Below are 16,044 nucleotides of genomic sequence, written 5' to 3' on the forward strand. Positions count from 1 at the left end.
TGAAGGGTAGTAAAATTGGAAAAATGAAAAGGAATGGATTGTATATGGAAAAATACACTACTTCAGTTTTATTGGGAATCTGCCAGTATTACTGATGGCCTTAATAGGATCTCAGTCGTAATATTAATATTTCTCAAAGGAAGGTTGAGCAGAACACCTGAAGCAGAGTTGAGTTGAGGCTCATCCTATACAGAACTGCACGTCCAAGTTTTTTTGCAAAGCGAAACAAGGCATTCATTCACTCCTTCCCATGGGCAGGCAGGTGTTCAGCCATCCCCAGGAAAGCAGGGCTCCATCACGCCTAACGGTGACTTGGGAAGACAAACGCCATCACTCCAAACGTCCCCCCCTTCCTCCTTCTTCCCCCAGCTTTATGTGCTGAGCATGACGCCATACGGTGTGGAATATCCCTTGGGTCAGCTGGGGTCAGCTGTCCCGGCCGTGTCCCCTCCCAGCTTCTCGTGCCCCCCCAGCCTGCTCGCTGGTGGGGTGGGGTGAGGGGCAGAAACGGCCTTGACTCTGTGTCAGCACTGCTCAGCAACAACGAAAACACCCCTGTGTTATCAGCGCTGTTTCCAGCACAAATCCAAAACACAGCCCCATACCAGCTACTGTGAAGAACATTAACTCTACCCCAGCCAAAACCAGCACACCTTTCTAACGTATTCTCTTTCCAGGTGCACGTATGCGTGTATACATACACATGCATGCCAGGCTAGACAAAATAACTGCTTATGCACTATGGCTCAGATCTTTCTTGGCTGCAATAAGAGGCTCTTAAGCAAAATACATGTAGTGCAGATGTAACAGGCCAGCACAGAAGATTCCTAACTCAAGGCAGTTCTTACATGAAGTGTATCTGCAGTTGGCAACTTTTTTGCTGAATGAATCTCACCTCCTATCACCTGTGAACCCTGTCAAAAATGATAGCATGCATCTGGGCAGGACACAGCATTCCTGGGTAGGCTGAACCAGAGCTGTAGGTCACTGTTTTCTTGTCCTTAGGAGCTGAGACCCTTGCTTCCCTGTCAAAAAAGTATGAGTGCTTTCGTAGCTTCTGGATTGGTTTACTGTTGCATCATCTGAGTGCTAGGATTGGCAAAAGGGAGGTGCAATGAATGAATGAATGGTCACGGTGGAAGGAAGAAGACGGGAACCACAGCAGCGCAGATTTAGACCATGGAACCAACCCCTTCATTGAAAAACTCCTCAAACTGCTTTCATCTGCAACTAAGCCAGTCTTCTGAAGCATATGAGTACGCTCAGATAATTACACTTCATGCTACTGGGATACAGATTGCTGATAGAAGGCTTAGGGAGATGGCAGCTGAGGAACTGTAATGTCTCAAACTGCCACAACTATTTCAACAGTGCATTAACCTGACCTTCTAAGATCAAGGTATTAGAGACCTTCAGTGATGTTCAGGACAATTTAGTTTTTCTAACTATATACTCTTAACGTCATGAAAAAAAATCTAGTTTGCACTGCATCAGCCTTAGAGACTCTCAGTTCTTGACTGCCTTGGTCCTTAAGCTAGTTTGGTCAGATTTTTGGATGGATTTGACAAGATTAGATGTGCACCTTATTTCAGAGCTTCAAATCATACTGAAATTTAGTCAAAGTGGAATTATTTCCTGCGTGCTGTGAGCAAATGATATCATTCCACAGTAGTTTGAAACAAGGGTTAATTTCTAGCAGCTCCCTAGCAATAGAGTTCAGGAGATAATCTTCCTTGTGTTTTGAGATCCCCAGCATTATTTAGTTGACTTAATAACTTAATGAAGTAGAAAAGGAGGTTGGTGTTGAGTTTTTTTAGGATTTTGTCACTTTAAGGAGCAATCTGATGTATGGACAGCTGCACCTGAAGTTCCAGGATAGCATGTATGCTTCATCAGAGACCTCTGTATTGGTGTCACGGAATGGTTGTGCAGTTCTGACACTTCAGCCTGCAGAGGGAGATAGTCTCCAGCACCCACTCTGTCAAAATGGCTATACAAATTCTCAAAATTCACAATTGAAATGCAGGTTGTCCACACTGTGGAGAGAGTAAATTGATTTGGTTGGGGTTTTTTTTTTGGGGGGGGGGGGGGGGGGGGGAATCTTCCTCCGGAGCCAAAACTGACAGTAATGGCCTTGCAAATTCTGGACAGTCCTGTGGTCTGGCCCCACGTATTTTAAGAGCTGGTTCACTGTTGTACAGCTGTGCACAAGTGGACAGACACATACACCCTAAATGATTAAGTAGGTGAGTTGTTTTCTGGGAGTCGAGTCAGAATTTTCAGCTTATAAGGCAAGTGCTGTATCTTTATAAGCAATAAAGAAACTGTCTCTCTGACTCAAGTCATAAAGCCCTTTTCTTTTTCGATCTAAGTGTCTTCAGAAGTGGCATCAGAAGGGATGAAGTTCTGTGGCATTGTCAGAAAGTCAGTAGAAGTCGATGATTTCCCCCCCCTCCCCTTTCTTCCCCTCTCACGGAGCATGCCTCTGTCGGACTCCAGGAGATGGACAGAAGCAGCTCTGTGGAGCCACCTTCCTTAAGGGCAGTGCAGCGTTTCTTACCTAATGAGAAGCTGGGCTAAGTTGTAAGATGTGGAACACAGATACCAAGTACAGATGAAAGGATCGTTTTTCCTGTGGCTGTAAACTAGGAAAGCGCAATTAAAGCAATTGGGGATCTAAACTTGTGCTTTCCATTGGCTGTTAGGACTTGCTGGCAAGAGTGAGGGATTACCGTATTTAAAGACATTCCTATCTCTTGTACCCTTTCTCAGCCACTTCCCCGCTTTGTGACACTTATCTGTATTTAGCAGTATCTTTCCTTAGCTTTTAAATGGAGTTATAAAGCAGGCTTTATTATATACTTTAGGAGTAATCCAGGAAAAAAATCACTATATATTTGAATATAGTTAGGTAGTCCTAAATCTGGTTTATCTCCAACCTCATTGAAATACTTGATAATCTGCGGTACTTTCACTGAAACTCTTAATTACTTGGAGAGCTGTCAACTCTTGTGTATTCTTCTCCTGCTCTCCTGCTGGCAGCTTCCGTGTTCCTATTCCAGCTTTTCTCTACCTCCCAAATCCCGTGTATTAGACGTGAGTGCCTGGTTCACTGTCCAGCCGTGCTTGTACTGTGGCACCTCGAGCAGCAGGGTAGCTGTGGCACTGTTCAGCGACTGGAGGGGCGTGCTGTTGCTCTGGCTGCAGGCTCCTGCTGCAGTCTTGCTCGCAGCTCGATCGTTTCAGGATAGTTTTGTTTGATGATTTAAGAGAGCTGGGGACACGCCTCTGCCGTGTGACCCTCTGAGCTTTATGCAGTTACAGCTCCTTTGAAACTGTGGTGGCCTGTTACGAAACACTTAAAACTAAGTAAGGAAATTAATGTGGCGTTCTCTGAGTGGGCCCGGGGTCTGTTAAAGACTCCTCTCTCTTGGTAGGAGACAGAGAAGTTTAGAAGGGTATGTACCAGTATATGGAAGAACTACTACTGTATGAAAGAAGAGGAAGAACTGCTGCTGCTTCTTTATGGAATATAAAAAATGGTTGCTGAGAGGAACGGGTAATAGACCTGTTAACAGAACAGGTAAAAGACCCCTGTCTGAGCTGATTCTGATGACGGTAGCTGGCATTCAGGGAAACAGAAATCTCCTGGCATAAGGCAGTATTTTGAAATCTACACACAGATTCAGAAGAGCTGTAGGGGAAACGGTGGATTTCAGGCTCACCCTCTTGAGAACATTTTTCCTGTTTTCCCCTGGAAAGGAAGTTTGGTCTCTAGGCTGGCTCAACAGGCCACGCTACTAGAATTAACCCTTTGATCAAGGGAAATAAAATGGAAATAAATTTGCCCTCACATTTTTATAAGCTTGAAAATGAAGGAATTGTAATAGTTGCTCTGAGTTTTGCATTAAGCAGGTCTACCTGTAATTGCGAGACTACCGAAGGAGAGAGTGCTGGGCTGGAAAACTGGTAAAGCTCTGTGAAATGTACTGGGAATGAAAGCAAGACATTAACTAGGAAAAAGAGATTATTTTAACACCCTACTAAATTAAAAAATTGTACTATATTTAGGTTCTAATTCCCTACTTCAAACAGAGGAGTAATTTTCTCCTGCATTATGTTTTCACAGAAATACAAAAGGAGTATTACTTTCTATTAAGTTGCGTTCAAATTTTTACAGGCCTGTGTTTTGAGAACTTTAAAGAAGAATAATAGTTCATAAGAGCACTAGAACTAGCAGAAGACATTGGGGGGGGGAAGCGGTATAAAAGAAATTGAGTCTCTTTGTTGATCTTTAGGTTTTTAAAGCCATGCTTCCATTTCCTAGGTGGCAAAATTAACTACTTGGCATGTTCAAGGTCAACAAATTCTCATTGCAGAAGCAGATGATGAACCCCAAACTCTTCAACCTATATGAAATCCTTCCTATCAATGCTATTGAAATAATGAAGTTTAATTTAAACTGAAATATCCACTGCCATGCTATTTCAACACAAGAGCAAATATATAGCCTACTTGGATGACCCTGATCTGGAACGGTCTCAACTGACTGGGGCGTGAGCATTTTTGACAATGAGATTAGTGCCAGACTGGCAGTTGGATTAAGTTTTTGAAAGTGCTTAACATATAAGAATTGCCTGCGATCCTTAGTCAATAGAGAGTGAAACTCACTGCTGCCTATTGAAATTGGTTTCCTATGTAAGCAGCAAGTAGCTTTTGCCAAAGCCAACACAGGCCGTTGAACCAACCACTCGGCCGGGTCTCAGCTTTCCTGTTTGTACGTTTCTGTTAACAGACGGTGTGCTACAGAAAATGGACCACACTGCCCCGTTAAACAGTCGTCTGTCGAATAGCAGGACTGTAGAGTAATAAAATCTATAGTGACTATTTGTCTAATGAGAAATGTACAGAAAATACCCCAGGTATGCATTTAAAATTAGTTTCCCAAAGCACTCTTGGGAATCCAGAGCGCTCTGAAATGTTTTTGTGTGGAGGTCATTGTTTCCTTTTTGTCCCTTGATGTCCAAATAATGATACTGCTGAAAATCACACTATTATTTTCAGGATTGCAAAGTCTAGCAAGGAGGGATTTTTCTATTATATAGCGAGATCAAAAGTCTGTAGAGGGTGAGAGTTGCTAATGTATTTTTTTTGAAGCTTTGCAAGAGAGAGAGGATGTAGCAGTGTGAAACTCTTTGCTGGAGGAACCTGAACCGCTCTCCTAAGTGGCTTCTGAAACATGATTCCCTGACTAGATTGAAGCTGGACATGAGAAGCTTGGGTTCAAAGCCAAATTATGCCACTGCTCTGTTTTGTCATCTTGTGCAATTTCCTTAGTCTTTTAATGACTGCTTTCTCCCTCCACTCTGGTTTCATAGCTGGGTTCACTTGTCTATTTTAGAGTTTATATACTACCTGCGCTGTAAGTCCCCCAAATATCAAGGTCTCTGGATTCTAGCTTCTCTGAGTGTTTACCTCTTTAGACTACTACCATCTGTTCTCAGGCTTTGTCGAATACTTTTGCAATAACACAGGCAGCTGCCAACCTGGCGAGTTCAGGTGAAACCAAATTTGCTATAGCACTGCCCTGCCAGTTCCCGGGAGCTGTTTCAGGTAACTTATTTAAATTTTGTGTTTTGCATCTAGGTTAAACATGCACCTAAAACTGCATATAAGTTTTATAACATATAAAAGACAATACAAAAAACCTGCAAGTCAAACGATGTTTTCTTTACTCTACAGCTGAGGAGGGAGCACAAAGAGTTTCTGTAGAGCTTGACCAAGTCACTTAAAGTTGGTGCAGCCAAAAATAGAGCCATGGTCTCCTGAACTCTGACACCAAGGCTAGTTGCTGCTTCTCTTGCTCTCTCTAGTGAAAAACCACGGTCAAGGTGGTATCACGTATCTGATGTTTTCGGGCAATGGAGTTTAATGAATATCATGGCTATTTAAGTGAAGTCTCCTGTACCGTTTTCTAAACAGGAGACCAGCTCGTCGATCATGCTTGCTAAGCATGTTCGAAGAGTTAGACTGTTGTGAATTTTTTCCCTTTACCTGTAGAGCACTCCACTTAAAGTTACTCATGTAGAATTCACTTTTATCTTTGGATTTTGCTTATAGTTCAGACACTTCTGACCTTCACCTACCCACTGGATAAGAAATCTGATAAGCTGCCTTATGCTTTCAAAGTAGCTTCTCCGCTCATATTTATCATGGTTGCACCAAGTCACAGCCGGCTTACTAAAACATGGTGTGCAGTTGGATCCTGGGTAATTACACTAACAGTGTTGCTCACTGAAGTCAGTGAGTGATACATGGGGTGCGTATGTGCTGCTGTCATTCAAGCATACGATCAACTCCTTACTCTCTGTTGACTAGCAACAGAGAAGCGATGTTATTTTGAGTGGAACAATGAATAGGTGTACAGTTTTAGACAATAAAGCGTAGGTAATTTTGAATTTGTAACATTCACAAAATGATATTTAAGTTAGATTATTTCAGGTAGCTACTGCAGAATCAATCTGAACTGGCACGACGGGTACAAACTATGGAAGAAAACTACGCAGAAAAGAATTGTAAAAGGGCAGCAGGGATTGAGAAAGCCGTCCTCTAGGGATTTTAAACCTGAGACAGGGTGCACTATTATATGGTGGTGTGGTAAAGCAAGTAACAGCGCTTACTTGCCTTCATCTACATACCATACCATACGTCGGTATACTCATACCAGCTTTAGGCTGGCGAGTTCTGTCATAGCTAGCTACGCGTGTGTAGTTATTCGAGTTCCCAGTAGCCTTGTACACTATATGCTGAAGTCTGTTGAATCTTCCTGGTAATTACATTCGTGCCAGCTCGCGAAGGCTGAGTATTGCACTCTGTGCTGTAAGCTGTCCTTTGAACACTGGATACACGTTCCAATATCTAATGATATCTAATGGATCAGACAACAGACAAAGGCAGATTAAAAAATGCCAATGGATTTTTATAATCATCTGAAACTCTACAACTTCTTATAGCAGCTGAGCAGCATGACATTGTGCATCTTTTTCTTCTGCGTCCCTAGGTTAGGTGATTAAAGTCGTAAGAAAAATATTTTTCCCCATATCTTATACTGAAATTTTCATGTCTGCTAGTAAGAATCTTGAGAACTCTGTAAACTGTTTTTGTTCTCACCATATGATGTTTGAATATTTAATTCCAAAAATAGCCTTGTATCTAAGGGTACTTTTATTAGCTCCGATTTCCTCGGTACATTCTAGATCACATGACATTGTGTTTTGTCAGTAAATTGACAAAACCTACTTTCAGGAGGAGGGAGAAAGGTGAACCCAGGAATAATGTGATATCCGCTACTTCATTTGAAGGGAAAAAAATATTTTACAGTATATGTGATATCTACTGATTATAAAGTTGTTTGTAGTGTATCTCTGAAAATATCTCCACAGCAGTTTTCATTTAAAAGCACGGTCGAATACTTTTGGATTGACTCCTTGATACAGCCTTTCTGTTCCTAGGCATTATTGGCGCAAGTTACTTTTTAATAGTTGTTAAACAACCGTAAAATTAGGAAATGGCGATTAGGCTATGCTCTAACACAGTGCTGTGCAGGATCTGCCACTACCTAGGTTAGTTCTGTGCATGCTGAAGTCATAGCCCCCATAAGCAGGAGGCGTTTAAGTATAAATAACCTGATTTTTGAAGATTCGTTGTATACCAGTACTGTATTTCAAAATCATTCGGTACTTCTGCGGTAGAAGGAAGAATGAGGTAAAACTCACTGGTGTTGGTGAAAGATAGGCAAGCTTAATGAGGTAACATAGCGTACGTTTTACTGCTGGACCAGAAGGAGGGAAGAAACCCATCAGGCCGCTCCAGGTAAGAAATAAGGCTCTCGGATATTAATTACTGTAATGGTATTGAGTAGGTTATCAGCTAAAGCCAGATGCCCTAACATCCACAGAGGAGAAGAGAGAGGATTATTCATGAGTGTTTGATGGACACGGCAATTCAGCTGAACACTAATGTATTCCTTTCTTTTCAAGGTATCTACACTCCAGAACCACTCTGCAATTTCTGGTGGGCTCTTTTATCCACGGGGTTTATGTTTGTATATCATTTTAGCATCTTGCAGATTCTGGGATTGGTAAGTAAATACAGGTTAATAAATGGATAGAGTGCAAGTACATTCAAAGTAAAAATGCTGACTAGTTTTTCAAAGTGTCCAGATATATATGGATAAGACTAGTTACATGCAGATTTCGAATTGCATGTTCTGATGGGCATTTGTATCTCATATCTCACGAGTATCGGTAAAAGATTTCATAAATTGGTTATGTACCTGCATAAATCCATCTATTAAATGCACAACTGAATTTGGATCTGCTTTCCTTCTGAAAGCTGCCCTACGTGTGTTGAACAAAGGACTGTCACCTCAACATTTTTTATTATTACGGTAATTTCAAAATTACCATTTTAGGGGTCTGAATCAGTGCAACACAAAAATATTGTTAATTTATAAATTTGTTGTCACTTTCTCAGGTTACAGAAGTGAATTTGAACAACATGTTGTGCCCAGCCGTCTCAGATCCTTTTTATGGGCCCTGGTATCGAATCTGGGCATCTGGACATCAGACTGTCATGACCATGACTCACGGGAAGCTTGTAATCCTACTGTTTTACAGTGCTGTCCCCATCTTTAAATGTAGCGTGGACTTGCTCAGACTCCCAGCTAAGAAAATAGACTGAAATTTCTCCCCACGGAGCAGTACGTACAGGAAGCAGAGATACTTATACTGGAAAACAAAGAGGAGGGATGAGAGGACAATGTGTTTATACTTCTCCCCACAGTTTATTGCCTCAGAAACACCTCTATAATCAAGTGAGGTTTTTTTTAACTGCTGTTTCTCACTGCCTATTGCCAATGGCAAAATTAGTGGCCTTAATCTGGAGAAGGTTCGTGTTTTATACATTTTGTGTAGATTACAGCAGAATCTTGCTAAGCCACTGTTCAAAATTAGGCCAGGATCTGTCCACATTCCAGCAAAGAGAGTGGCAGTGCTACCTCGTTTTGACTTATTTTCCATTAAATGTAAGTACACTTACATCACAGGATAAGGAAATAAAGCTGAATTACAACACTCCACTGATGCGAACAGAACACATGTTGAAGTGCATCATCCTGGCTTAACTCTTAGCACTTGAATGTTGCAAAACGGTCACAGTGAAACGATGTACGCTTAATCTCCCAGTCGTAGGTGCGAAACAGTGAGGTTCTACTGTATTTTCTTTAAGCTGGTTGAAAATGCTAGGGAACAATAACTCATTCAAAAGTTGTTTTTTTTTTTTTTTAAATCGACTACTTAATTTCTAAGCTGCTGTGCATAAATATCTATCTGGCTGAGTCCCATCAGATCTTGACGCTATGGAGATGCTTTTATTTGAGCGAGTGGAAAAACACCATGTTGAAATAATTTCAAAAGACCGTGTTACGTATAAGCCGTGATAAGGTATTTCATCCACTGTTCTGACCTGACTTTGAACAAAATGGGTTTTTCACTTAGCTTAGACTGGGGAGGGAGTGGAGATACAAAGTCCAATGTAAACATCAGCGTTTTCTTTTTTTACTTACTAGCTTTTGAAACATTCCTCCTCTGTGTTCTACACTGATCCTCGCTCAGTAGAGCGGTTAGTGAAGAAACAAAATGGAACTGTGATGTTCTCTCTCTACAGCTCTAATACACTCTGTAGACTGATTTTAAAATACAGATATAAAAAGGAATGTCAAATCAGTGCAGGCCTCTACTGAAAAGAAAGTGTTCCAGTTTACTAATATGACTATATCTTCCTGTCAACACGTCTTTTGGAGAACGGGATGTAGATAGGCAGAATGATGAACAGTAAACTGTGGGTACCTGTTCAAATTTCCCAAGGCTAGAGGAGAAACTTGAGCAGAAAGATGGGAAATCTTGAGTGTGTTCCTCCAGATAGTTACTTGTGAGTCTATTATGCAGACTGCTGTGTTTCAGGGCTGCAGGAATTTTGTTGTACAAAAGTTTGTTGCAATTTACAGATTCATTGTCTTGTCAAAGCTGTGACTTGCAAGATAAAACAAAACCATCATACCTCCTCCAGCTGGATCACCTGAAGATATATTCTGAAGTTAAGGTACAGTCATTTATACCTCAAGAAGGAAAAGTAAGAATGAGAAGTGGTTGACTTCCCCCCCCCCCAAAAGAAAAATTTTCATTGGAGAGGGAACAAAAGGCTACTTCCAATATTTTTACTTCGTATGACTAAAAAAAAAACCACCTCAATCAGAAATATATTGTCCCATGTTCTAATTTACAAACTGGTTTCTGGCTTTCTTCCACGCCTTGCTGTGTGTATATATACATAATAAATGTACTGTACTCTCCCAACTTGAGAACATGAGACGTATACCTAAACTATCCATCAACCACGTATAGCTTAGTTATACAGACGGCTCTGTATAACGGCTCCTTGTGTTTGTAATCAGAATTCAGCTTGAGAAAGCAAAGCACGGGATAATAAGGACTACCAGCATACAGAGTTAACGGTCAATTGTTGATCCTGCAAATGTCCAAAAGTACATAATGAATCTCATTGAGCAGTCTCGCTGCCGCCTCAGGAAAGCTGGGCATATGTTGCTTAAGTATTTGTAGAGTGGGGCCTAAAGAAAGAATGCGTTGGTTTTGAAGGCCTGAGTCCGCCTGTGGAAGACCACTTAATTAGCTGCTGAAGTGACAGAAGTTCTTGCTATTTAGTTCGGCATATTCAGTATTTCATGATGAAATAGAGGATGTTGCTGGGAGATGCTAAGATGCACAGTGCTGGATGTAAAGCATGCCCCCTACTAATATACTTCATCTCCTATGAAGAGCTGAATGAAACACACAGTGATTCTTCCCTCCCCATGGTTACTGTCAAGTGTATCATGGTTTACTTATTTGCTTAAGAATTTGGCAAAACGCCTTGTGTTGGATTCAGTCCTGTTTAGACGGAAAGTTTGGTTACAATAGAATGATTTTAACCAAATTTTGCAAACGTTATTTAGCATTATTATTTGCTTAACTTTTTTTTTTTAAAGAATCTTTCCTGTTTCTTTATTTTTTCTTCAGAACGTTGTAGCTACTGGAAAAATTTCTGAGTTATGTGAAAGTAGCAGCCTTTGTTTTTTTCTTTTTGAACTACAACATTTCCTATCTATAGTCGTGTGCTCCAGCGCATTCTAAACAAGTATAAACAGCTGCTATTTGCCACCATTGACGGCCTCTGGTCAATTGAGACTGCAGAAGCATTTAAACAAGCTCAGGTGTCTCAGTGCAGGCCGTTTGCTTGGAATGCAAAATTTGTGAGCTCTTCTGACTGACTTAAAATTCAGGAGCAGGAATGGCAATGTTAAATATAGCCAACGCGAGGGAAATCCCTGGGGCAATCTGGATGACAGGTTTCTTGGTGTAGTTGTACCACTTGCACCGTTGACTTTGATAGCAGAGCCACTGTAAGGGATTGCTCCTGCCTTCCCTCCCAGCCTGTATCATAGATGCCTGTCGCTGTCACTGTGCTGCGATTCATGCTTTTCTCCCTTACGCTGGTCCCGTTGTTTTGAGTCGCACTAGAAATTTCAGGCATAATTTTGCAACATGGAGTATGCTGACAGAACTGCTCATCAAAGCCAACGGGACACTCAGTATTCCCCTTCCAAACCTTACCCGTGCAGGTTCTGGAGCTTGTTGAACTCTTCTATACCAATTTAAGTTGCTAAAATGACTAACTGAACAAGGTAATTCAGCAAAAAAAATAGAGAGGTAAACCAACTACTACACTCAGTAAAGATTTTAGAAGTATTGGAGCTGCTGTAAAAGAGTTGAATGGTGCGACTGGAGTCAGGCGGGAGGGAAGTGGAACCTTCACGTCTTTTTGACGGTAAGCTGTTGCTTCTTTGCTTTTTGTACAGTATCAGTGAAGCTGGCTTAGAATAGACTTGTTTAGGTTGGAAAAGACCTTTAAGATCATCGAGTCCAACCGTTAACCTAGCACTGCCAAGTCCACCCCTAAACCATGTCCCTAAGCACCGCATCTACACGGCTTTTAAATACCTCCAGGGATGGGGACTCCACCACTTCCCTGGGCAGCCTGTTCCAATGCTTGACAACCCTCATGGTGAAGAAATTTTTCCTAATATCCAATCTAAACCTCCCCTGGCGCAACTTGAGGCCATTTCCTCTCGTCCTATCGCTTGATACTTGGGAGAAGAGACCGACCCCACCTCGCTACAACCTCCTTTCAGGGAGTTGTAGAGAGCGATGAGGTCTCCCCTCAGCCTCCTTTTCTCCAGGCTAAACAACCCCAATTCCCTCAGCCGCTCCTCATCAGACTTGTTCTCCAGACCCTTCACCAGCTTCGTTGCCCTTCTTTGGACATGCTCCAGCACCTCAATGTCCTTCTTGTAGTGAGGGGGCCCAAAAGTTAAATTATTCCCTCCCCTTGCCCCTTTTTGAAGGCTTTTTAAACTTAGTGTTTCATTTTGGTTTATGGTATGGCAGCAAGACACTGTATCAGCCTAGCTGAGACACAAGCTTCACAGAAGAACAGATCAGAATGGGAGCAGAAAGGGAACGAACTTCTGAAGCTAATGTCATGGAACTTCACAGCCTTTATTCCTCAGCTGTCTCTGGTGCCTGTTTGGAATGTGCATCACACAGAGCTTGTTCAATGTGCAGCATATTGGGTTGAATGGGAAAGCAGCATACTTAAATCTCCATAGGGGTTATTTATTCTCTTCCCTGGCAGAGGCTGATTTTCTTTTCCCTGAACTGTTTATTTTATAGGCAGTTATGCTATACGGATGATTTCTTTGGTTGCTTTTATGCTTATTTATGCTGGAAATCTAAGAGCAAAACTATACTGCTATTCTTGAAATCTAATTGGCATTCTCTCCTGTGGTTATTATGCACACAAGCTGTGTCAAGATAACTTGAAGCTGTTGGCCAGTACCTGGTGATGAGATTTTACATTGCAGCAGTGCAGTGTACAATCGAAAGGGCAGTCCCGGTCCTCCCCGGTCAAACGTTCCTAAATCTTTTGTCACAGTACTAACAGTTAGGAAAACATTAGCAATAGCTATGGGGCGGAGCAGGAGGTGGACCGTACAGCCAGTCAGACTATGCCTTGCAGCAGCAGCTTACGCTGACTGTAAAATCTCACCCTGAAGTGGACCGATTTGCTGTCCGCCAGCAAGTCGGGCACAATACCAGAAAAAACTTCTTGTGTAGTGCCGATGCCTGGACTGCACAGAGAAGCTGGTCTGTATTAAGGTGTCTGAACAGAGCCCTCTACTCTCCTAATTTTTAGTACTGTAGGCACTTCAAACGAAAGAAACAAGGAGCGATGAAATGGATTGCTCTTTCTGCCAGTGAATGACTCTCTAACTTTGCCCCCAAATATACACATAAATGAAGCATTAGTAACTACAATAAACAACTTGTTTGCTGATCGGTTTGTTTATGCAGCCTCAGAGTAAGTAGCCCTCCAGAGCAGAAAAGTGAGCTAGTAAAATTTCTGCACCCACCATAACATCTGGCGATTCAGCCTGTGAATATTGAGATTATTGTGCCAAGGCTTTAGCTGTCCAGGATACATGCAGTGCTATTTTTCAAGGCCTCAGACACTGTACGCTGTGTTTGAGCTGTAGCCATTTGTTTAACTTCCTCCTGTTTAAGCACCAAAGAATTTGCGTCTTGTTTCTTTTGAAGTGTGAAAATTAACAGCTCTTGACCATGCTTGTATAAATCAATGAAAAACCACAGCCTGCGAACACACAGCTAGCTATACTTGGTTTTGGTTCAGCTTCTTGGGGCTTGACGAACGCTGCTTATAAGCAAAGCCGACTTGTGCTTAAGCAGGTGCTGCCTTGCTGAAGTTGGGAGAAATGAAAAGTCAGCCCATTTGCATACCTTAAGATTATAGAGTACCTCACTGGAGATTTATCCGTGTCTGGCCACAATCAGGGTTTTGATATTTCTGTACATTTGATAGCATCTTGTAAAGCCCAGGTGTATTTTCCTTTCAAGAAATGGCTATTTGCAACCGTTAAATTACTGTACTTTACTTTTATGTCCTGAGTCTAAACCACGGGCATTTGTTTCCTATGCATCTAGAGCTAATGGAAAATATAGACGTGCTGTTTTTCTCGCTGTTGCAATTTTTTCACTAGAGGCAGATTCTTAGGAATTAAATTGGTCTTAATAGTTAACAAAGCTCTGAAAAGGCCAAAAACCAGGAAGAGGGCATATGTCAGCCCTTCTGTTAGGAGGCGAAAGGTTTCTACAGGCAGACAGGTCAACTTTGATGTTTTCATTTTTACAGTGACAAGACTCATAACAAATCTGTTGATTTTTGTGCTCTCGTACTTGAAGTGATATTGCTATAAATCTGTCTTGCAGCTTTTAGCGTAACTTAGTCAAAGCCAAGCTGTTTTTTTAAATGATTTTATTTCAGGGTCAATTTTGTACTTTTTTAAAATTCTTTCTGCATTTACTGAGTCATTATCTCAATGCTGCAGAGGACGCAGCAGGCAGAACAGCGAGCATACCCACACCGCTCCCACCAGCCAAGCTGTGCTAGGGAGCTGGAGTTGCTCAGGCACTGGTCTGAAGCGCAAAGCAGTCTGGAAACTCGCGGTTCCAGTTACCCAACCCTCCAGTTCAAGGGTGGCGTTATCCAGGCACAGAATGGTATGGCAAGGGCAAGGATGGATGTGGAGAGGCTCAACTGCCACATATGCTGTTAGTTCTGAATAATCTAAGAGTGTTATAAATTTTGTAAACTTTTTAATGTGTTAAAACTTGGTTATGAGGTAACATTTACAAATAAGGGGTAATTTGTGTACTTGGTTTTGTATTTTGGTCTGGGTTTTTTTGTTGTTGTTGTGCCCTAAGTCCAGATCACTGGGCAAATAGTTGTTAAACCTTTGAATTAAAACAAATAAAGGCATTTTAATGGCTACTGTACAGTTCTGTTATCATTCTAATCGCGCCAGGCACTGAGTCTGTCTTGCTTAAGACTTTTTAAAACTAGATAAGAAAACCGAAATTGACTTTCCACTTCAGTTTGTAATATTAACAGTTAGAGTCACAGAGGGACTTTTAATATTAGATAGCTAATCATCAAATCAGGTAAGAATATGGATTCTCCCCTCTTAAGCAGAGAACAGACTACTACTACAGACTACGTCTGTACTGCTAGACGTAGTCTACCTTGCACGTAGCAGTTTCTGTAAGTGAGAACAATGATTACCAGGATTTCTGGAAGTTTTAAACATTTAAGTATGACCTGTGCCTGTTTTCTGTCAACCAACACAAGCCAAGCCTGAGTTTGCTGGCAGACCTCACCGTAGGACATAAATCCTCTAATCACTGTTTAAATGTTCCATGTCTTTCAGGTAAAGAGCTCAGGAAACAGTATTACAGTATTATGATGCTTTCTCTATGTTTCTTCCACTGTTCTTGCCACAACTTTGGTAGTGACTTTTATTTCCTGTTCTGTGTCACTTTAGTAGAAGATCACGGAACATGTACAGACATTTTCAGCTCAAAACTTAGGTACTCGGACAATCTCACACCATAGCTGATGGCAAAGTAGTTTTAATGCACTTCAGAAATGTGCAGGGCTGTAATTAAAAATACATTTAAATAGACTGCAATAATGTTGTGACCCAGTACCTCCCAGACAAGCAGGTACTTCACTGTGTAAGGTTCCTGGCAAATACTGTTCCTGGAAAAAGAACATACTGGATATGCCCACCTTAAGTTTTCACACAGCTGGGGAACAGAACCAATTCTCCAGCTTAATTTCTCTTGAACAGGGTAAAGACTGATACAACAGCTTAAGTAGAAAGTGCTTTATGGAAACCTGAGATGAATTAAGCAAGCAATTTCCTTTTTCAGGCACTGCTAATTATCCTCTGCATCTCTCTATAACTCTAATTGTAAGTAAGTCAGCCTTTCATTGTTTAATGAATAGCAA

General features: G+C 41.5%; 1 protein-coding gene across 4 annotated transcripts in view; it reads left to right on the forward strand.

Moving 5' to 3' along the window:
* Positions 1–15,024, forward strand: part of TMEM164 (transmembrane protein 164) — a 48,715-nt gene extending 33,691 nt beyond the window's left edge. For 3 of the 4 annotated variants that reach the window (XM_076347390.1, XM_076347392.1, XM_076347393.1), the window contains 2 exons: positions 8,040–8,140; positions 8,536–15,024. In XM_076347390.1, coding sequence (XP_076203505.1) covers positions 8,040–8,140; positions 8,536–8,742 — 308 coding nt within the window. In that variant the 3' untranslated portion in view covers positions 8,743–15,024. The remainder of the gene's footprint in view (positions 1–8,039; positions 8,141–8,535) is intronic. The other variant, XM_076347394.1, reaches the window with a different exon arrangement.
* Positions 15,025–16,044: the final 1,020 nt, after the last annotated feature.

The sequence above is a fragment of the Aptenodytes patagonicus genome, chromosome 9 (genome assembly GCF_965638725.1).
Source record: "Aptenodytes patagonicus chromosome 9, bAptPat1.pri.cur, whole genome shotgun sequence".
In the NCBI taxonomy this organism is placed as follows: domain Eukaryota; kingdom Metazoa; phylum Chordata; class Aves; order Sphenisciformes; family Spheniscidae; genus Aptenodytes; species Aptenodytes patagonicus.